Source organism: Micromesistius poutassou (assembly GCF_964030765.1).
Source record: "Micromesistius poutassou genome assembly, chromosome: 22".
Lineage (NCBI taxonomy): Eukaryota > Metazoa > Chordata > Actinopteri > Gadiformes > Gadidae > Micromesistius > Micromesistius poutassou.
The window spans coordinates 11,332,960-11,355,586 of record NC_140292.1 but is presented as its reverse complement, the minus strand read 5'-3'; the positions used below and the strand labels follow the sequence as shown (position 1 = coordinate 11,355,586).

Below are 22,627 nucleotides of genomic sequence, written 5' to 3'. Positions count from 1 at the left end.
TGGGTTTTCCTGGCAGTTTGGCGACAGAGATAACGCTTTGAGAGGACCACCCCACAGGGTGGGGGGGGGGGGTGTTGTGGTGGGGTTCTCTGTGGCCCCGGGTCCATGCTGTGGTGGGGGGGTAGGGGGGTGGTTGTCAGGGCTGATCCGTTGCTCAGGTGTTTTTTTTTTTTGGGGGGGCCAGGTGTTCCACGACATCGCCTACAAGGCCAAGGACCGGCAGGACCTGCTGGCCGGCATCGAGGAGTTCCTGGACGAGGTCATCGTCCTGCCGCCCGGGGAGTGGGACCCGGACATCCGGATAGAGCCGCCCAAGTCCCTCCCCTCCGCAGACAAGAGGTAGGGCTTCACCTTTCACCTTTGACCTCGGCTCCACCAGGGGGTCTCATCATTCACCGCCATTTTGTTGTATTATTATTATTAATTTATTTATTTATTTATTCATCAAAAGGTCGTGCATGTATAAAATGCAATCTCTTTTTTGGGATGACACTTTGCTCTGTAAGAAGGGGTCTGTTGTGCCGTTCAGCCAATGACGTCATGGCATGGCTCCCCTTGTTTGACAATCAAAGGAGTGGAAGGTCACCAGTGTGTGAAGGCTGCTCACACACTGCTCGGGAGCCGCGGATACGCCCACTTTTGCATGAGCCAATCATGAGGGATCAATACTGTCCCTCCTGTATTTTCCTCCCGCCATTACTATTGCTGTGTGTTTTAGAAAGTTGAGTCGTATTATGATGACACATGTTTACGTTAATAATTCAAAAATGACATCTCACATTTGCCAAGGAATATATGACTATGACCACATTCATATAAAATATAATCAAAAATATTGATACACATTATATCAATAAATGGTACAGAAATCCCATTTCGAATTCCCAAAGGGAAGATTCTCTATTTATTTTTTTGTTTACACTCAAAATGTGAATGTGCCAGAGTTATTACATTTCATTAATAAGAAAGAATGCAAGAAGGATAGAAAGCTAAAAAGAGAGAAGAGAGAGGGAGAGAAAGGAGACGTGAAAAATATAAAATAAGTACAGTGCAGAGAAGGGCAGTGCCTAGGACGAGGTAGATCAGCTATTGATGATTGTAGTTTGGTTTGTTTTGAATCCATCTCTGCAGTTTGGTTTTAAATGATAGATAGCTGGGGCTTTCTCTGAGTTCAACAGGAAGGCACTTCCAATCATCTGAGGCCCGTACTGAGAAGACTGTCGGGCCAAACATCCGGTGTTGAATCGTCTTAAACAAACACCACAAAGCATCTCCTCAAGGCTTCACACCGAACACCATGTCCCCGTTGTGTCCCCCAGGAAGCACAACTACGCCGGCGTGGACATGCCCTCCATGAACGGAGACACGCCCCACGACATGGGCCCCGGGGGGGGCGGGGGCCACGAGGTCGGGGAGGAGCTGCAGCGCACCAGGAGGTAACTAACGCCTCCTCCTCCTGCTCCTCCTCCTGCTCCTCCTCCTCCTCCTCCTGCTCCTCCTGCTGTAGACGCTTCAGAGAGGACTACAGGTGGGCCCTGGGGGCCGGTCTGCTGGACGGCCTGAGGTCCTCCTTTGTGTCCTCAGGGGCCTCTGTTCCTCCACCAGGTGTGAGGGTGAGGGTTGAGGGTCGCTCGTAGGCTCCTCACCTCCTCACCATCACACCCCGGGCTGAATCCTGAGACCCTGAGACATCCAGGCTGGTGCTCTGGTGGCGCTTCAGCATATGATCAACAAGATCCTTTTCCACCTTGACATTCACGTGTGTGCGCGCAAGTTCTATGGGTGTGTGTTCTAAGTTGCATGGTTGTGTGTGTGTGTGTGTGCTAGTGTGTGTGTGTGTGTGTGTGTGCTAGTGTGTGTGTGTATGTGTGTGCTAGGATGTCTGGTTGTGTGTGTGTGTTAGATTGTAGTGTTGTGTGTGCGCTAGGATGTCTGGTTTTGTGTTTATGTGTGTGTTCAATTGTAGGGTTGTGTGTGTGTTTGCCTGGTTGTGTGTGTTAAGTCGTACTGCTGTCTTTAAGGTTTTGCGGGGGCCTGATTCTGGACGTCAAACGGAAGCTGCCCTTCTTTGCGAGCGACTTCTACGACGCGCTGCACATCCAGACCCTGTCCACCATTCTGTTCATCTACCTGGGCACCGTCACCAACGCCATCACCTTTGGCGGGTTGCTAGGCGACGCGACGGAAAACATGCAGGTAAGACGGCCCTTCCTCCTCTTTTCGACATGAGCAGTTCTTATTTTCGGCACACTACGGCGGAGTCGACCACGCAAGTAGACAGCCCAGCTCGTCAGGAGCAGTCAGGGCGAGGGCGTCTCGCTCAGGGACACCACACTCACAGCCAGGAGGAGCCGGGGGGATCGAACTAGCAACCTTCCGGTTACCAGCCGACCCGCTCTACCCCCCCCCCCCCCCCCCTCAGCCACGTGCCTTGCTCTCGTTCTGTCTCTGGGCACTAGTGTCACGCGGAGGTGTGGTCCCGGTCGACAAAGCAGGGATCCCTGCTTTTTTGTCCTACGCCACCAGACGTCACGAGGCAAACGTTGTCTCCTCGTGTCATCCCCCCCGCCAGCGGCGGTCCACTCTGTCCCCGCTGCGCTCGGCCTCACGAGCCCGTGTCAGGGGGAATTAGTCGGCCTCTAAATAACCCGCCAGCCAGATTACAGGAGCCATGGTAAGGCTTGTTATGGCTGCGGCTCAACCTGACCCAGCAGCCTCTCCTGTCTGCTTACTCATGTGCCCGAGACACCCTGCCTGCACGCCACCGCCCTCCGCCCCCCCCCCCCCTGCAGGGGCCCTGGCTCTCAGCGCTCGCCTCTAGGTACCAGACACTGAGCTGGGTTAGTGTGGGGGTTATCTTCACTAGGTGTAGTCTACCTCCGTGTGCCCCCGGTACGTAGGAGAGTTAAGCACTAGGTTCAGTCTACTACCAGGGCCCTGGGACGTGAATAAAGCAGACCTGTAATTAGTGTGACGAGCAAAATCTCTAGTTGTCCTATGATGGCGCCTGGGTTAAAGGGGTGTATTGGGTGTAAGTGGGGCGGGGGGGGGGGGGGGGGGGGGGAAGGGTGTACCAAGGCTAACCTTTTGACCTTTTTGGTCTGTTACGTAGACAAAACCCACAGTTGGGTGTGTGTGTGTGTGTGTGTGTGTGTGTGTGTGTGTGTGTGTGTGTGTGTGTGTGTGTGTGTGTGTGTGTGTGTGTGTGTGTGTGTGTGTGTGTGTGTGTGTGTGTGTGTGTGTGTGTGTGTGTGTGTGTGTGATTATACGCTGAAGGCATCAGGGGAAGCAGACTGACTCTTAACAGTTGACATGAATCTACCTTTCATTTAGTCTCTGGCTGTGCCTTGGTTCTGAGGTGACGCGGGAACAGGGCAGTCCTAAGTGCCGGTGTGTTGCAGGGCGTGCTGGAGAGCTTCCTGGGGACGGCCCTGACGGGGGCCGTGTTCTGTCTGCTGGCCGGACAGCCGCTGACCATCCTCAGTAGCACGGGGCCCGTGCTCGTCTTCGAACGGCTGCTCTTCAACTTCAGCAAGTGAGTCCACGTCCGCCCCAGAGCTCAGCCGCCGTGGTGAACAGCGGTGGACAAACTGTCCCTTCTGGTGCCTTCCGCCGTCCCTTAGTGTCCGTGTATGTCCAGGCATGACGTGAATGTGTAGTAAGGTTTTGACTGTAGCATTGTTTCTGTAACTTAGGCTTTTTTTGCCTATTCCTTAGCAACCGCTTGCCGCAGGGTGTAGCTGGATGCTATTCCCTAATGTTATTATATGCATATAAAATGCGTGTAGTGACACTGCTTTTTACACAGCATGTACTTTAGACTGTACCGGACGCTGTGATGTGAAACCAAGCTGAAGTGTAACCAAGCTTTTGTCAGAGCAAACTTAATATAGTGACTAGTCTACGGCTGCAGGCCTTTCTGTTGGTTTCCTCCTCTTCCACACTTCTCACGTCCACTTCCTGTGCGATCTGACACTTGGTGACATGCAGGCGCCCACATGGAACCACAAGACGAGGACAGAGATGTTAAAGATAGCTTCCACTAACACGTCACTACACACATTGAAACCCGAAAGAAAAGCAAAATGCACCGAAATGTACGCTTGTCCCAATCAGTCGCCATCAGATTGTAGGTTGTGACCGCCTCCTGATAAAAGTCCAAATCCACATCCTGTGGCCAGCCTTCGCTCGCACGCACACACGGCCAGCCGAGACCAGGTTATGTTCCGTTGTGAATAATTCATTCTCTTTTGATTTCTCTCTGAATAAAGGCGGGGCCACGCCCACTAGCCATGTTTCCATTGCACGCCTGAGCGGCCGGCTGTAAGCGCTCGTCTGAGCTGTCAGCGGCGATTGATGTTTAATCGAGTCATGAACTCGCAGCTCGGGCCCAGACACATTTTAAACATGGCTCCTAACTAGATGTTACACTTGCCTTGTGAAGTGCTGCGTGTGTTTGTGTCATCCACCGCGATAAACACTTATTGGTTGGCCCCAGGACATCTTGGCATCGCAAAACCCACATCAGGAGGAGCGTCATATCCAAATGGATTCATGAGAAACGCTGGGATGGTTTCAAACGCCACTATGGCTCATCATAATGACAATCAATTCACGATGCTTGACTAAACAATGACCTGAAATAGACTTTACTTCCAACACAATAACTAGCATCGAGAAAGCTCTGCCTCCAGAATGGAGCCGTCATCTCTATGCGACGGTGCAATGTCCAAGCCCCTATACACGTTGGGCTGCAGACATGTAACCCGGGGATTAAACCCGGATTACAGATTAAACCCAGTAGTTGGGCCTCCCCATCAGTGTCCTCTGTGACTCCTCCCCCCTCAGGACCAACGGCTTTGACTACCTGGAGTTCCGGCTGTGGATCGGGCTGTGGTCGGGGCTGTTCTGCCTGGTGCTGGTGGCCACGGACGCCAGCTTCCTGGTGCAGTACTTCACCCGCTTCACCGAGGAGGGCTTCTCCGCCCTCATCAGCTTCATCTTCATCTACGACGCCTTCAAGAAGATGCTGAAGCTGGCCCACCACCACCCCATCAACACGGGCTTCGACAGCAACCTCGTCACGCACTACGACTGTCGCTGCATACCCCCGCTACCAGGTAGCCCCCCTCACCCCCCCGCTACCGGGTAGCCCCCCCGGACCAGGTAGGCCCCCCGTACCAGGTAGGGCCCCCTCACCCCCCTCACCCCCCGTACCAGGTAGGCCCCCCTCACCCCCCTCACCCTCCTGTACCAGGTAGGCCCCCCCGTACCAGGTAGGCCCCCCTCACCCCCCTCACCCTCCTGTACCAGGTAGGCCCCCCCGTACCAGGTAGGCCCCCCTCACCCCCCATACCAGGTAGGCCCCTCACCCGCTCGTACCAGGTAGGCCCCCCTCACCCCCCCGTACCATGTAGGCCCCCCTCACCCCCTGTACCAGGTAGGCCCACCCTACTGGGTACCGCAGGCCTCTCAAACCCAGTGACCTCCCATTCATACACATTCATTCACTCATTCATTCACACAGTCACACACTGACACCGGTGTCAAGGTGGCCACCAGTGGCGGGCGGGCCCACTGCTCAGTGACAGCCAGCTGGTGGGGAGCGGTGAGGGGCCTTGCTCAGTGACACCTCGGCACTCGCCCAGGAGGAGCCAAGACAACCCTGTGGGCCCCCTGAGCCGGGCCCCCGCCCCGCGAGGCCCCCTGAGCCGGGCCCCGCCCCGCGCCGAGCCACAAGCTTTATGGCGTTTAATGACACGAGGCCGGAGAACAAGAGCCAACATCCAGGCACACCTCTTTAAGTACTAGAGTAAACATAGGAGCCGCCTGGTTCTGCCTCATGAAAAAGAGAACTGACTGATTGGAAATATTCCAATTCTGATGGCTCCAATTGTAACATTAGTTTTTTTTATCTTCTATATTGTATTTTTTGACCAGGTAATTTGACGGATCTAAACAGCAATGACACCTCCTGGGGCAGCACCACTCCGATGGTAGGTCGTGTTTTCAGTTTTCTTTTCAGATTTGACTGTATGGATAATAAGCCACATAATCAAATGACAGTATGGGAACATAAGGGATAAAGTACAGCCAGCAGGTTATTATTTCACCTTATTACACGGCTCTTCTCAATGCTGTGGAACGCTCTGTTCACTTGCATGGGCCTTCCCGACTTCTGGCGGTGAATTATTTTTCAATAATGACCGTTGCTAAGCATATAATGACCGCTGTCAAGAAAAGTGGAGTATTTTTTCACGTCTTTCGTATCACTCCGCAAGTAGTCCGGTAACTTATCAACCCAAGCCTACTCGGTTGCTAAGCGACATCAACGTCTTTGGCGGACTATTTCTCTGCTGATCATCACTACGAATGCTGGTAACAAATAAATTGTAAAAAGACACACCATGTGAAGTTATTGTTTTGGCAAGTAGCGGTGTAATAAGCATAGGTAATAGAAGCATATGTATAGAACGTCGCCGGTCATTATTGGGAAATAAGCCCCTTCAGGTTCGCCCTGTCTGGGCTTATTTCCCGATAATGGCCGGCGTTCTATACATTATCCCTTACTTAATGAGAGGCTGTAAGTTATGCCTTCTATTACATGCCTACTTACTAAAGAAATCATTAATTTATCACAAAATATAATAAACAATTTCATTGATATAAAAGCAATTGTATTGCTTCCGCAAAAACGAAGGTCTGCTCGATTGTAAGATTGGAACTGCGTCCATAGCAACGGTCCGTCATTCATGGATGCGGTCTGTATTCAGAAATGACCGACCGCAACATGCCGTCATCGACCAATCAGAACCGAGTATCAAAAGCATGACCTAAAGTCCCATGTCCCCTGTGTGTGTGTGTGTGTGTCAGCCGGGGAACGTGTCGGCGGTCAACGTGACCTGGGCGGCCCTGGACAAGGAGCAGTGTCTGGGCCTCGGCGGCTCCCTGGAGGGCAGCGCCTGCGACTTCGTACCGGACATCACCCTCATGTCCTTCATCCTGTTCTTCGGGACCTACACCTGCTCCATGTGCCTGAAGAAGTTCAAGACCAGCCGCTTCTTCCCCACCACGGTGAGTGCAGACGCTCTCCGCTGTGCCCTCGCGGTCCCACTGGCGTAGGGCGAGTGGCGTTCATGAGTCACGATGAGGATTAAGGCCCTGTCCCAATTCTCCCCCTTCCCCTAGATTAGAGCACTAACCCTAGATTTTGTGCGATCCGGCGAAGCGGTAGGGTGTCCCAATACTTAAGGGAGCAAGTGGGAGTGTCTATTTTCTCTTAAAATCAACCCTTGAACGCTAGCCAGCTCGGGAGCTGACTTGCAGCTAAGGGCACTCAAAGCAAGTGTTCTTGTTAAGGGGAGAGAAATGGGACTGGGCCTAAAGGTTTAGCTTGAATAAAGTTTGCTCATCGGATCTTCCACGCATTGGTTCTTGTATATACGTAAACACCTATTTGATCATATCGCTGGTGACCGTAGCTCAGGAGGTAGAGCACTGGTAGACTGGTAAACGGAAGGTTGCTAGATCGATCCCCGGCTCCTCCTAGCTAAGTGTTGTGGTGTCCCTGAGCGAGACGCCTCACCCTGACTGCTCCTGACGAGCCGGCTGTCGCCCTGCGTGGTTGACTCCGCCGTCGATGTGTGGATGAAAGGTTGTTTGTCGCTTTGGATTAAAGGTGCCATGACGTGCCAGCAGGTGTGGCGTGATTAGCCGTTGCAAGCGGTTTTGGAAATCTGCCCCTTATGGTATCACAGGTGGGCGTGTCCACCTAGATGTGTGACGGATAGATAAGCAACGTTTGCTACGGTCCACTGGGTAGGCTGATCTATCCAGCACACATCTAGGTGGACACGCCCACTTGTGATGCCATAAGGGGCAGATTTCCAAAACGGCTTGTAACGGCTAATCCCACCACACCTGGTGGCACGTCATAGCACCTTTTATTTAGAGTGTCAGCAAAATCCCCTAAATGTAAATGGCCCCCAACAGGCCGCTCTCTGCTGGATGCCCTCGCAGTCCGACCGGCGTAGTGGAGTGGAGTTCATGAGTCACAGTGAGGATTAAATGGTTTAGCTTGAATAAAGTTTGCTCCAGGCGTCGATTCTCGTGAATACGTCAATGGATATTTGCCGCTCCTCTTTTGATCCTATCAAATAACCTGTTTGATAGGAACCTGAAGATTAAAGGTATATAATGTTCTGACTCTGGGTGTCTGCCGTAATAATGGAACGGCGTCTCATCAGCTCCGGGATCTTAATCCTCCTCCAGTAGTGGTGTGTGAGCGGAGGATCCCAGGTGGAGGTCACAGGGCAGTGAGCCCTGGAGCTCTTTGAAGGAGGTCCCGTTGGACATTCCTCCAGGGGAGTCTTTTACGACCGGTCTCTGAGTGGACTCACTTTGCTTTGCTGTGGAATCTGCGTTAACAAAAACGACCCCCGCTAGAGGCTATGTGCTTTCGGGTCTCTCGACTTGAGTTGCTCTTTAAGTGGGGCTTCACAGGTGACATCCAGTGTGTTGGTTTCTCGACGGCGGTGTAAACATACGTGCATGTAAAAGGTCTGTTTGAATGAAACGACACAAACCCGTCTACGTTCTGATCCCCAGGTCAGGAAGCTGATCAGTGACTTCGCCATCATCCTGACCATCTTCCTGTTCTGCGGCGTGGACGCCTTGGTGGGCGTCAACACCCCCAAGCTGCTGGTTCCCAGCGAGTTCAAGGTACCGCCCCCCACCCTCCTCTCTCTGGGGGATTAGTTTCTGTTTGGTTTAACTAACACTGATGATCATATCTTGCCAAGTTCCAACATCTCCCCACAACTCAGATCCCTCCGGTTTCCCAGAACACATTCTCCTTCTTCTTCTTTTATTCTTTTTAATACCGTCTCTTGACACCCGGCCAGGAGGAGATTAACTCTTACCTGAAACTAAGACTGTCCACCTCACTCCAGCTCCCCGCCGCGCGGAGGGAGAGGGAGAGGGAGAGGGAGAGGGGGAGGGAGAGAGGGAGAGAGGGAGAGAGAGAGAGGGAGGGAGAGAGAGGGAGAGAGAGAGAGAACATGGTAGGGTTTCAGACGAGCTCTTCATGCATCACGTAACAGGGTGATTGAAGGTGCTGGGGGAGGAACGGGGTGTCTTATGGCCCGCACAGACGCAGCTTTGTGAAGGCCGCGCACGGGGCCGTCATGCAACCGTACTCCAGCGCTTTAATATCCCCCGTGGCCGCGGGCGTTCATTTCAGCGTTTTACAGAGTCATTAATTATGTTCTTCATGTTTGGAGGATATAATGACCGTGTTCGCCAGACAAACGTGTACATTGTGTTATTGGAAACGGCCGTTAGGTTTCATACATACCAGTATGCACAAGTTAAATCAGAGATGGACCAGCTGGCACCTTTATTTACTTATATAATTATATATTATATAATAATATAAACTACCGTTCAAATGTTTGGGGTCACCCAGACAATTCCATGTTTTCCATGAAACACTCTCACTTCAACAGATTCAACAGTTTTCAGCTGTGCTAACATCATTGCACAAGGGTTTTCTAATCATCAATGAACCCTTTAACACGATTAGCTCAGCAATGTACCGTTAGAACTCAGGAGTGATGGTTGCTGGAGATGGGCCTCTGTACACCTATGTAGACATTCCATTATAAATCGGCCGTTTCCAGCCAGAATAGTCATTTACCACACTAACAATGTCTAGACTGTGATTCTGATTAATTTAATGTCATCTTCATTGAAAAGAACTGTGCTTTTCTTGAAAAAAAATAAGGACATTTCCAAGTGACCCCAAACTTTTGAACAGTAATGTATTTACTATTATTGTTAATATTCGGGTCCAGTTCTCCGTTGACCTGTGGACTGTGTCTGGTCGGACCCCCTCCTGGGTGTCTATGTCCTCATCACGCTGTAGGGGTACGTCCTCCGTTCCAACTCATCTGCCCTGCTCCCTGTGCCCCCCCCCCCCTCCTGCAGCCCACCCACCCGGGCCGCGTCTGGTTCATCCCTCTGTTCGGGGCCAACCCCTGGTGGGTGTACCTGGCGGCGGCGCTGCCCGCCCTGCTGGTCACCATCCTCATCTTCATGGACCAGCAGATCACCGCCGTCATCGTCAACCGCAAGGAGCACAAGCTCAAGGTGGGTGCTGCTGCTGTTGTGTACAGGTCGGGGTACAGCGTGGATGCCGTGTTGCAGTGATATGCGGTAATATGTATTCTCTACATGGTAAACTTCAATAAAAAGCGACTCCAATCACTCCCTCTCCTCATAACAGACCCTCTCCCTTAAAATGAGAATACAATAATAATAAAAAAGAAAGAAAGTAGAATAAAAACAACCAATGTTTTGACTCCTTCAGTCTGAGTGTGACTCCTTCAGTCTGAGTGTGACTCCTTCAGTCTGAGTGTGACTCCTTCGGTCTGAGTGTGACTCCTTCGGTCTGAGTGTGACTCCTTCGGTCTGAGTGTGACTCCTTCGGTCTGAGTGTGACTCCTTCAGTCTGAGTGTGACTCCTTCAGTCTGAGTGTGACTCCTTCAGTCTGAGCGTGACTCCTTCAGTCTGAGTGTGACTCCTTCGGTCTGAGTTTGACTCCTTCAGTCTGAGTGTGACTCCTTCAGTCTGAGCGTGACTCCTTCAGTCTGAGTGTGACTCCTTCAGTCTGAGTGTGACTGTCTGAGTTTGACTCCTTCGGTCTGAGCGTGACTCCTGACCGCCGCGGTTCTACTGGTCCTCCTGCAGAAAGGGGCGGGCTACCACCTGGACCTGTTCTGGGTGGCGGTGCTGATCATCGTGTGCTCCTTCACCGGCCTGCCCTGGTACGTGGCGGCCACCGTCATCTCCATCGCCCACATCGACTCCCTGAAGATGGAGACCAAGACCTCGGCGCCCGGGGAGATGCCCAAGTTCCTGGGAGTCAGGTGTGTGTGTGTGTGCGTGCGTGTGTGTCTGTGTGTGTGTGTGTGTGTGTGTGTGTGTGTGTGTGTGTGTGTGTGTGTGTGTGTGTGTGTTAACGCTCCTGTTTTCCTCCTCTCAGGGAGCAGAGGGTCACCGGGGTCATCGTGTTCATCCTGACCGGACTGTCCGTCTTCATGGCTCCCATCCTCAAGGTCCGTATTAAGAGGGTAACCGTGGGCAACGTGGATTACTGTCCGCCTCTTTTAGGGTTGACTCGCTGTGGCCGTTTGTTTTAATTTGACAAGCGTTTTATATCTTGCCATCCTCCGATTATGTGTGAGGCCGAAGGTGGGGATGATGTGTTATACACGTGCTCTCCTGCCCTTCAGATCAGGTTCAGGCTCCTCTCCAGTTTCCACGACCACCGCCAAAAATGTGAACTGAGTGACACCCTGCCGGGGGGCGGGGCTTAGGCTCCCTCTAGTGGCCAAATGACGAAATCATCGGTCAAACGAGACTCTTCTTCTGGAGTTTTGTAGCTGTGGATTTATTGATAAAAACACAAAAATAGATTTTTTTTCTGTTTTTTAACAATGTTCGTCTTTATAACTTGTTTATTTATAACTTCTTTATAACTTTAGAACTTTAAGGGCTGAGTGGTCTGGAAGCTAAAGTGTTGTTCAGTCATTGCCAAATACCAGCGAAGACCGAACACAATAATTTGATGCTTTACTATGACCGTCAAAATGACTGACGAGCCTGCTGATTACAAACTTAAAATGAGATGCTGAAAGCATCAGACCAGACTCAAAACCTAGACTCCTGAACCAATCCACCGACTTGATGCATACGTTCTCCTCATCACCAGCGGTGTTTAAAGCCCCGCACTAAAGGCCTATATGTACATAATGCAGGTCATGTCCTGGCTGCTAAAGTTGTGTCTGTTGTGTTCCAGTTCATCCCCATGCCCGTGCTCTACGGAGTGTTTCTCTACATGGGCGTGGCGTCTCTCAACGGAGTCCAGGTGGGACGCCCGGAACGTGGCTTCACCCTCCTTCACCTAGAAACACCCCGACAAACAAACACATACACATAACAACCAAATTCTCACGCTGATAGCAATCGGAACGGGCACCTCTGCCCAGCGCACAAACAAAAGCACGTCTTATTGGACGGCATTCTTTCCCGTCTCGCCTTCCGACGCTTTATTGCTTTCCTTATCTCCGCTCTCGATCTCTTCCTGTGTGCGTTCGGTCAGTTCATGGACCGCCTGCAGCTGCTGCTGATGCCCGCCAAGCACCAGCCCGACCTGATCTACCTGCGGCACGTCCCGCAGCGCCGCATCCACCTCTTCACCTTCATCCAGGTGCTCTGCCTGGCCCTGCTGTGGATCCTCAAGTCCACCGTGGCCGCCATCGTCTTCCCCGTCATGGTGCGTGACCGACCGAGGGAAGCTGGGGGTGGGGGGGGGGGGGGGGGGTCCCCTAGCGGACGGGATCAGGTCTGGGGCGACGACGGGGGAGTTTCACGATCTTCGGGTGTCGTGTTTGTTTTTCGGCCAATCATTTGTCGGAAAACAAACAGTTGGGGATCGGTGAGCTGCCTGCAGTAGTAAACTGTAAAAACATAATAAAGACTGTCACTAAGGGCTTCAATTCACCCCCCACCCCCCCCCCCCCCCCCTTTCCTCCTATGATAGTTTGATCCACTCAGTAAAATATCTTATCTTGCTTAACAGGAAACAAGGCATGACTCCGCCCCAGTCAGTTTCTGGTTTCCAGTCAAGGCTCTGTGCCTTCTCCACCTAAGAGTTCTGCTATAACACAGTAGGACTGCTGGACCAGAGGTTCTGCTATAACACAGTAGGACTGATGGACCAGAGGTTCTGCTATAACACAGTAGGACTGCTGGACCAGAGGTTCTGCTATAACACAGTAGGACTGCTGGACCAGAGGTTCTGCTATAACACAGTAGGACTGATGGACCAGAGGTCCTGCTATAACACAGTAGGACTGCTGGGTCTGAGATGACCAAGGAGCAGGTTAGGGGGTAGTGTGTCCTGCTTAAGGATGCCTACAGGTAGACTGTGGAGATCGGGAATCAAACCCAGAACCTGTCGAACCCAACTCCCCCCCCCCCCCCACTACCCTCACCAATGAACTGTTGTGGCCCCTGGCCTCTGGTCACCGTCGATGGTCAAGTGTCCGTACAGTGCCATGACGGACCGCTTTGTGCTCAGATCCTGGCGCTGGTGGCGGTCCGCAAGGCCATGGACTACCTGTTCTCCCAGCACGACCTGAGCTACCTGGACGACGTCATCCCCGAGAAGGACAAGAAGAAGAAGGAGGACGAGAAGAAGAAGAAGGGCGGCAAGAAGAAGGGCAGCATCGACAGTGAGAACGACTTTGTAAGTTGACCGCGTTCTTCTTCTTCTTCTTCTTCTTCTTGGTTTGTTGAGCGTTGCCTGTGTCCGGGACCTCTGAGAGAAGGGTGTCCCGCTCGATCACATGTCCATGGCCCGCCTCCACGGAGCGAGCTTATTTTATAATGTTGATCCGTTTCTCCGTCAACCCCCCCCCCCCCCCACAGTCTGAGTATCCCTCCCACGAACATATCCCCGGTATAAAAATCTCTATGGATACTATGGAGCAGACGCCAATGTTGGGGACTCAGTTTGATAGTGAGTACCAGTACAGATATTTGGTGACCTTTTGGGTTTCTAAGAACACAAAGACATTCTCTGGGGAAAGGAATGACAATCAATCTTCTTCCTCCTTCCTGCTCTCTTGAGATGCTTCACCCTTCGCTTGCATGAGAGGAATACAACGGGCCCGCTGTCTGTTTCTGCTTCCGCATGAAAGTCTCGAGGCTTATCATAACCATTGCGTAAATACGACTCCTACTTCCTTAACACCTGTGGTATGTTTCCTTTTGTTGTGTCTGGATGCGCCGTCTCCGGTGTGCAACAATGACTAAGCGATTCAAACAAAGGCCTGCTTTCACCGTGTGTGTGTGTGTGTGTGTTGCGCTGTGCTTCACGGGAGGTCTGGCTCTCAGGGGGGTTAAACGTTAAAAGCCCTCCGTCCACTCTCCCTCCTCAGGAGATTCATCAAAAGCTTTCCTCAACCCGCACTCAGCATGCTGACCCCTACTTTGACACCCTCACACTGGCAGAGTAAGTATCCGCTGGCTCCCTGCCCCGCATTGCTTCTGATAACTTTGTATTGATTGCCTGATGGTCAAAAAACATCGATATTGACCAGAACGTGGGATATCTGCAGACGGCATGGCCTGTGTTACTGCCTGATATTAACTAGTTGTGGTTTTTTTTAGCCATCTCATTAGAGAAGCATCATTTTGACCCGTGCTGCTGTGTCTGCATACACATACGCATGCAAGAGTGCTGCTGCATGTCACACTGACGTTTTAACCGATTTTCGTATTGTGTCGGGAATGGTAAGTCCCAAGTGCCTACCCGGCACGTTGTATTGTTGAAAGAAACGTGTAACTCGAGATGTTCTCAAGTGAACTCAAGTGAACTCAAGTATTCATCAGGTGAGCTTGTACCGTTTCTGGGACGGCGGTGCTTTCCTAAAAAACCCTGACCGCCTCTCCCCTTCTGTGCTCCAGTCTAGACAAGGATCCCCATCAGAAGTCTGCCCCTCAGAGCCGAATGGAGCTGGCCGCCGAAAGCAACGGGTTCTACTGGAGGAAGAAAGGCTCTGAGACACCCATGTAAAACCCATCCACCGCCCGCAGCACTGAGAAAACCCAGGAAAGCACATCTGCATCAAAAGCAGCACCGCTAGCTCACCCAACCAGGCCCGACACCGCAGCACCACCCTCTGCCAGTAGGGGGACGGGCTCTTTGTTTTAAAATATATCCGTTCTTTGTCAATGTGAAACGTGTCGAGTGCGTCACTGGAGGGTCCAGGTATAGGAGGACAGTGTTGGGCCTCCTACCTCCCAGGTGTGCTTGCAACGAACGACCTTGCGGTGCAGATCTTAGTGTGACTCTGAGGTTTCATATGCAAAGGCGTCGTTTAATTAGAAGGCACCCCTCAAAAGCTGTACTTTTTTTATTTAAGGTAAATCTGAAAAACAAGGTGTTTCAGACGCTGATAATGTGACATGTGGACTATGACTGTTCAGACCAAAAGTGACGTCCTTGCGAAAGGTTTTTATTTTACGTTTATACCCGTGTAGTACTTTGTTTGTGATTTTGTAAAAATGCAACCAACGAAAATCTGATTCTTCATTTTTAATTTTTAGGATTGTATCGTGTCTTACACGTTTTTTTATATTTTATCTGTACTGCTAGAATCAATTACTTTAAACCATAAGAAAATGGCTATATTTAAAGGGTCAAGAGTTCAAGGTCATAGCATGTATCTGTTATGGGGAAATATATATTGTATCCATTTTTTTATTAACATGTGATGCATGTGTTTATTATGTTCCATTATATTTTAGAGATATTAATGATCTCCTTAAATCTGCAGTTATAAACACAAATGTGCAATGCACCCTGATTATTCTTTTTTTTAAACGCTGTAAAGTTGCATTTCTTTTGCAATCAAGATGACTATTGTCTTTACTTTCAATCTCCCTTTACAAGCAAATCAAGGATTTAATACCACAACCTGTATTCTACCACGTTAAAATCCTTCACTTAAAGCACACCCTGAGCATGCAGTTTACTAATGTATCAGAGCAGGTTCCCTGTTAAGGGAGACGGTCTTAGCTTTATCGCTCCCTTTACCTTCTATGGAGGTGCCAGGCTCTACACACTGAAAGAAATTAACAAAACGGTTACCTGTAGTTCTGTTTCATCTATTCATAGCATTAAAGATTTGAGGCTTTGTAATGTTGCAACAATGGTGTACTCATCTGCAGTAATCTTAAAGTTATGCAGGTACGCTGTCTTTATTTGGGATTACAACATAATATTTGACCAGTGTTACATTTTTACAAGCATTTTTGCCATTTTTACCAAAGAAAGGCAAATGACTCTAATTTGTTATGGTCAGTTATTGCAGCATCCTGTTACTCTTATAAATTTTGGCCAACTTAAAATTTTCTCAGGCCAAATACTTTGAAACTATGCAATTCTCAATGTCAAACTGAATGTTAAGAACATTTTTACAAGTTTCAGCTGTCAGACTGTTGTTTGTTTTCCAATGATGTTTGTATCTATCACTGCCAGAGATCTGATATTCATATGTTCCATCAATATTCATAGATCTAATTGGTACTTGATTTTTTTTTAATTTTGTAATTTAAAAACATGCACAATCAGTGTGCTAATGAATACTTTTTTATTTAATGTGGACCTAATTCTATAATGAATGCAGTTATTTATAAGGTGAAGGACAAGACCCTGATATTTTAGTAGCTGTAATATTTAGACCTGAAGCGAGTGAGACTCGCCTTGTTCCGTTTTAGATTACCAGTACTTTATCTGTATTTATATTATCTGGGCTTCACAATGAATGTACAATTCTCTACACAGAAATCATACATGCTATCACAACTGCAGAGAGAAGGCAGAGGTGAAGGCTTGGGTGAGAGTTTCTTATGCCGTAGTTTTTATTTAATGAATCAATGTATCAAAACAATAAAAAAGTTGAAGTAATGTTCGTTGTTTACATTGCAATGTTTACGTAATTAGAAATTGGAGGTTTTGATGGTAACAGAATATTTTTGATTTGAATTGAGTTCAGACCTTTGTACTATTTCATGAGACATTAAGGCAAAGTGGTAGAACCTAACCTAACACTTGGTTGAACCTAATTCGAATAATTAGATTGAACAGCTACGGAGTTCGTTCTTGTTTTCTTTCTTGCCAAAGGATTCATTATTTAATTAATTAATTAAATAAATCGAGGAATGCAGAAAACATGCGAAAAAAACTGTGATAACGTAACCAGAGCAATAGGGAAATGACACACACCTATTTATTAAGGATATACTCGACGGGTTAACGTGAACGTTTTCCCTGTTATTATTCTCATGCTCTCCCGTGAAATATAAAAAAAGGACGCACATGATGAGGCCTCCTGTGAGCAGGGCAGCGCCTGGAACAGCCAGCAGAGAGCGCCAGAGCGCCTCGATCACACCACTTGGAGACCTATAAACTCCGTTTTGGGATATTATTTTAGCAATAACCCCTTTGATCGAGTATATCACATGGGTGTATTATAAAATAAGTATATGGTGATAAGTACACTCCAATCATTTTAGCCATCACTGTTCCTTCCTCCACTTATCGATGATCCCCAAAGCGCAGCATGCATTAAGCACCTCCTGATATTCCCAGATGTATGGAGAGTAGGATTAGCCGGCCTGGTTAAGACGCTAGTGTTCTTCATGCCGGGGCTCCTGTCCACTGAGCGGGGACCTGTCACCGTGCTGAGCAGCTGGGTCCTGGTTCTGTCTGGAGGGTGATTGTATTCTTTTGGTCTGGAAAGAGTTGGGATCCGAAAGGCAAACATGAAACATCTCTACAGCCTCATGCCTCTGTCTCCAGGTAAGGACTTATACTGTAGGCCTACCAGGGAAGTCAAAGTTTTTGTTCATTTTAAGGATAACATTTGAATTAGAATAATTGATACATGCAGCGTCTGTATTTTATTTAAATTTGAGTATTAGCATTATTATTTAATCCTGAAAGTCTATTTAGCTATTATTTATTACTCTCTTGTCAGAGTGATGTATTAGTGATTAGGATTTGCCGTTAATCTACCAAGATTTGCTCTTTTTTTCTGAACATAAAATGCCATCCCTTCGTCCTCTCTCTTCCCTGTCTCTCCATTCCTCTCTCTCTCTCGTCTCCCTGAGAAGACGCCGTCATGATGACTGACAGCGCGGGTCCGAACAGCTCCTCCCCGCCGCTCCGCGCCCCGGAGCCGCGGGCCCCGCAGCAGGGCCCTCCCAACACCACCTACGTGGACTTCTACCTGCACAAGCCGTCCATCGCCGCCGTGTTCGCCGTGTCCTACCTGCTCATCTTCCTGCTGTGCATGGCGGGCAACGGCGTGGTGTGCTTCATCGTGCTGCGCAGCAGGAAGATGCGCACGGTCACCAACATCTTCATACTCAACCTGGCCATCAGCGACATGCTGGTGGGCATCTTCTGCATGCCCACCACCCTCATCGACAACATCATCACAGGTCAGAGGGACGGGCAGTTTGAAGCAGTTCTGCCAAACTTCAATCACTCAAAGCTCAATCGATACATAGGTTACATTGATTCTTTATTCAACCCATCAGACCCGTAGGACATGAAACGTGTTATTATAGATGAGTATGAGAATGTTCTCGAATTCATGTTTAACTTAACTATTGATGGCAAATGTATTGCTCACATCTATTTGCTTTGCTGCAATGCAGACTTTCCAATCAATAGACATAGGCCTTCTAAATGTTAATCAAAATGTATACCAAATGCAAGGCATGCATCCAGAAATGTTCCTGTTTATTATTCCTGTAAACATCCTTGTATACCAAAAAGCAACCTTGATGCACAAGGTGTCAAATTAAAAACAATATGTCTTCATACCCAAAACCTAATTTATGCATGTTCCTTGTAAAATCCTGCTTTGTAGGAACTGAAAACGACTTCAATATGTATTTTAAATGTATAAGACAGAGAGTGGATTCTGTTGATTCTTTGTGTCTCTCAGGATGGCCGTTCGGCAGCATTGTGTGTAAGCTCAGCGGGATGGTCCAGGGGATCTCTGTCTCCGCCTCAGTCTTCACTCTGGTGGCCATAGCTGTGGACCGGTGAGATGTCTTTGCGTTGTATTCGTTGTGTATCATAGTGGTTTTATGGTTCATGGTTCATGTGTTTGTTTGGAGGGTCTCACTCAGAATATCAGGGCACTTCTGGAGAGCTACTCAGCCAGTGTGATCGACCAGTCAGAAGTCCATGATTCAAATCTCCCCAAGGGATGGGCCAGTATCCCCCAGGGACACCGGGGCGGCAGTAGCTCAGGAGGTAGAGCGGCTTGACTAAAACCGTGCGGAGGAACAGAGTAGGGACCATGCTGACGTAACCGGAAGGTCGCTAGTTCGACCCCCGGCTGTGTCGAGGTGTCCCTGAGCGAGACGCCCTCACCCTGACTGCTCCCGACGAGCTGGCTGTCAAACGTGCTCTCTTGTCTCGTCCCCTTGGCGCCCCTCAGGTTCCGCTGCATCGTGTACCCCTTCAAGCAGAAGATCACCATCGGCCTCTCCAAGGTGATCCTGGTGGTGATCTGGGTGCTGGCCGTCTCCATCATGTGTCCCTCCGGCCTCATGCTGCAGGTCACCAAGGAGCACAGCGTCCGCATCCGAACCGGACCACACAACGACAACGACGACAACGACGACGACGAAGACTACGCCGCCGACTCCCGCCCGTTCTACTGGTGCCGTGAGAACTGGCCCACCCAGCGGATGCGTAAGGTCTACACCACCGTGCTGTTCGCCAGCATCTTCCTCGCCCCGCTCGCGCTCATCGTCGTCATGTACGCCCGCATCGGCCTCGCCCTCTTCAAGACCGCCCCGCCCCCCGGCAGCGGGGGCAGCGGGGGCAGCGGGAGCGGAGGGACCCGGGACGGGGGCACGGCGGGGGGGGACGGCGGCGACGACGGCGGCGGCGAAGGGAGGCCGGCCGCCGCCGCCGCCGCCGCGGACAGACGGCAGACGACCATCTCCCGGAAGAAGAAGCGCGCGGTGAAGATGCTGCTGGTGGTGGCGCTGCTCTTCGTGGTGTCCTGGCTGCCGCTGTGGACCCTGATGCTGCTCAGCGACTACGCCGACCTGAGCGCGCGGCAGCACCGCGTGCTCAACATCTACGCGTACCCGCTGTCCCACTGGCTGGCCTTCTTCAACAGCAGCGTCAACCCCATCATCTACGGCTTCTTCAACGACAACTTCCACCGGGGCTTCCAGGCCGCCTTCAAGTTCCAGCTGTGCGCGGCCGTCGTGGAGCAACAGAGGACCATCTCTCTGCGGCTCCTGGGGAGCTGCGCCGGGCCCCAGGGGACCCAGCCGCGAGCCCCTGGCAGTAGCGGGTTAGCGTCGAGGCCGGGCGGAGGAGCAGAGGAGGGACCCTGCTGGAGTCAGGGTGAGAGGTGTGTGTCTGTGAGCAGTGAGGAGCAGGATGATCATGAACTGGTCACTGAAGGCCCAGTTGAGGTGTCTCAAGTTTAGGTATGTTTTGAACCTTCTTATGTATATTTGTTTTATGCTGCTAGCCAAGTCTAAATCTTTGTGTAGATTACTATTCGTTCAGCTCTACGTCAAATGAACAACAATCTAGCATCCAGCACATTCATTTAGGCCGTGAGTGTCATCAAGTCAAGTCAAGTCACTTTTATTTATATAGCACATTTAAATACATACAATGCTTTACATTGACAGAAGTCAGGGTTTGGGCAGGGCAGTTGATAAAAGGGGCCCAGGCGGTTGATAAAAGGGGCCCCCTAGTCAAGACACAGGTCTTGACTAAAAAAAGAAATGCTTAAAAAATAAGTAAAAAATAAGTAGAAAGAAAGCAATATATATAGAAAGAACAACATAGGATAAAACAGGTTAAATAGAGTAAAATCACGAAAAAAAAAAAAAGGTAGTAAAAGAAAAGTAAGAACAAGGTTAAGGGTTGTTAAAAGCAAGAGTGAAAAGGTATGTCTTTAAATTAGACTTAAAACTGGCAAGGGTGGTAGAGGACTTTATATGGGGTGGAAGGGGATTCCATAGGTTTGGGCCAGCAGCGGAGAAGGGAGAAGGAGAAGGTCATGTAGGTCTACACAATATTTCACAATGTTTTCCATCATGAATCATCATCATCTTGAGAAACATTTGAAGACAGATTGCAAACTTGCCTCCTTGCTAGGTAGTTCACTCATTTGTTTGTACATTCACAAATCTTGGCCATGTACTTTATTGTGACTTTATACAATGTGGTTACAAACTATTATCAAGTGTTTACAAAAATATGTTTGCTCATCGGTTGCTTTATACAATTAGTGTTTGCCACACTGTGATTGACAGAACAGTATCACTATAACACTGTAATCACCCTTATAGAAGTGGTTGGTTGGTGATAAATATTTATGGTGGAATTCTGACCGATTTTGTGATTTGTGTAATATATGTAGTGTGGTTATGTCACACCTCATTATCAACACGTTATTTTAATGCCCATGAGGACTAACAGAACTTTGTCTGGAATGAACACACGTCTCACTCATAACACAATTGATGGGTGTCGCGGCAATTTCCTTTAACAGATATTGCGTCTAGGACAGATGAGATTTCTAAATGCATAAAAGCACCCAATACTTGTAGACAATTAACCTAGGTTTAATGCATGCATACATTCGACTCCTCTCGAGCAGAGTGAGTCCAGACATACAGTTTGACAGAGTTATTTATACCATTTCAGATCCTCCCCACATTGTAGATGTCAAGAATCAAATCAAGTAATGTCTACCCAAGACACAGAGTCGCCTGTGTTCTCATCAAGCAGAAGAGTGCCTAAGAGGATGTCTTCTCCCTCGCGACCAGTTTACCCAAGTACGAAGATTAACATTTTGATTGACTCTGAGGAGGAAGGTAGGACAGCTGACCAGAGCACATGGGTTAAGATTTTGACAACATTGAACCAAGCACAAAGGTCAATATGTAGACGACTCTGGGGAAAAGCAGGATGGCAAGAAAATACACAGAATGGAAAACAAATCCTATATGACTAAACGGTAGCAACATATGAATTTTTCCATCACATGGGTCTACTCCTTTCATGTACCAGGGTAAGGGTAATAGACTAAGCTAGTGAAGATAGGTCTACTGCCCGTGCCCTGGTTCAGTCAACGTGGAGAACAGGTCACAAGGCTTTTGATGGCTAGTATTTCAGTTGTAGTATCTTTTACAGTGAAATGATTTTAGAGTTGCTTATTTGAATTAGGATCATCAGAGTTCATCAGAGCAAGCTCCTGTAAATTATAAAATAACATAACAGATTGTTGTATTTTACTTGTGTAATATGTAGGCTAAAGCACAGGGTTGTGGGAGATGGGAAAACCCTGGAAGAAAAGGTATTCATGGACAAGCAGTGCAGTGCTCTGGACAAGTAAGAATTCTCCAACCACAAATCCAGAGATGATAGCTAATTGTGTGCTATATAAAAAAAAATGGATGACTTTCATGTCAATCATATTTCTAATCCCACACATTGTATAAAATAAATATTTTTGAAAAAAATATAAAGGCATTATATATATATATATATTATTATATATCAATTTTAACCGTTTTATTGAAGCAGTTTAAATTAATCTTAATTTAAGAAAAAATGCACTAATTTGTAAAGAACAATACCAAAAGAGCATTAGGAGCAAAATAACCATCTGTACACATTATGGAAATACCCCAGGGAACCATTAACACCATTATCTTAACAACTCCTCCTGCTCCCTCACTGCCATAAGGATTACGAGACATTTGACTGCAGATTGTCTTATTTAAGACATTGTTAACCTTCAGGGTCCAGAGCCATTTAGGCTCCCAGGAGTTTTAGCGGTTTTCACCCGAGAGCAGGATGTGTTAATGCCCACTGAATATCTGTGTTTGCTGTAGATTTCTGTTCTGCCTTCTGTGTGAATTTGCTGTACCCCTTGTTGTCACTTTTGTTGTCATTTGAATCATGAATATATAATAAATATTACTATACTT

General features: G+C 48.9%; 2 protein-coding genes across 7 annotated transcripts in view; both read left to right on the top strand.

The window, feature by feature from the left end:
- Positions 1-16,483, top strand: part of LOC311367850 (electrogenic sodium bicarbonate cotransporter 1-like) — a 34,635-nt gene extending 18,152 nt beyond the window's left edge. Inside the window, exons 10-26 of one of the 6 annotated variants that reach the window (XM_084486695.1) lie at positions 185-339; positions 1,320-1,436; positions 2,022-2,196; positions 3,402-3,535; positions 4,849-5,120; positions 5,941-5,996; positions 6,874-7,074; positions 8,608-8,721; positions 9,988-10,149; positions 10,751-10,929; positions 11,046-11,118; positions 11,862-11,930; positions 12,165-12,338; positions 13,146-13,313; positions 13,496-13,586; positions 14,008-14,081; positions 14,537-14,655. In XM_084486695.1, the coding sequence (XP_084342821.1) occupies positions 185-339; positions 1,320-1,436; positions 2,022-2,196; positions 3,402-3,535; positions 4,849-5,120; positions 5,941-5,996; positions 6,874-7,074; positions 8,608-8,721; positions 9,988-10,149; positions 10,751-10,929; positions 11,046-11,118; positions 11,862-11,930; positions 12,165-12,338; positions 13,146-13,313; positions 13,496-13,586; positions 14,008-14,051 (2,184 nt within the window). In that variant the 3' untranslated portion in view covers positions 14,052-14,081; positions 14,537-14,655. Of the gene's footprint in view, positions 1-184; positions 340-1,319; positions 1,437-2,021; positions 2,197-3,401; positions 3,536-4,848; positions 5,121-5,940; positions 5,997-6,873; positions 7,075-8,607; positions 8,722-9,987; positions 10,150-10,750; positions 10,930-11,045; positions 11,119-11,861; positions 11,931-12,164; positions 12,339-13,145; positions 13,314-13,495 lie in introns of all 6 variants that reach the window. The other 5 variants (XM_084486693.1, XM_084486694.1, XM_084486696.1 and 2 more) reach the window with 5 other exon arrangements.
- Positions 16,484-17,275: 792 nt separating this feature from the next.
- On the top strand, positions 17,276-20,104 carry LOC311367633 (neuropeptide FF receptor 2-like; the record flags this gene model as incomplete). Its single annotated transcript, XM_084486444.1, is given in 6 exon segments — positions 17,276-17,344; positions 17,347-17,366; positions 17,368-17,435; positions 17,750-18,079; positions 18,592-18,691; positions 19,093-20,104. Coding segments are annotated over 6 exon segments (1,599 nt in total).
- Positions 20,105-22,627: the final 2,523 nt, after the last annotated feature.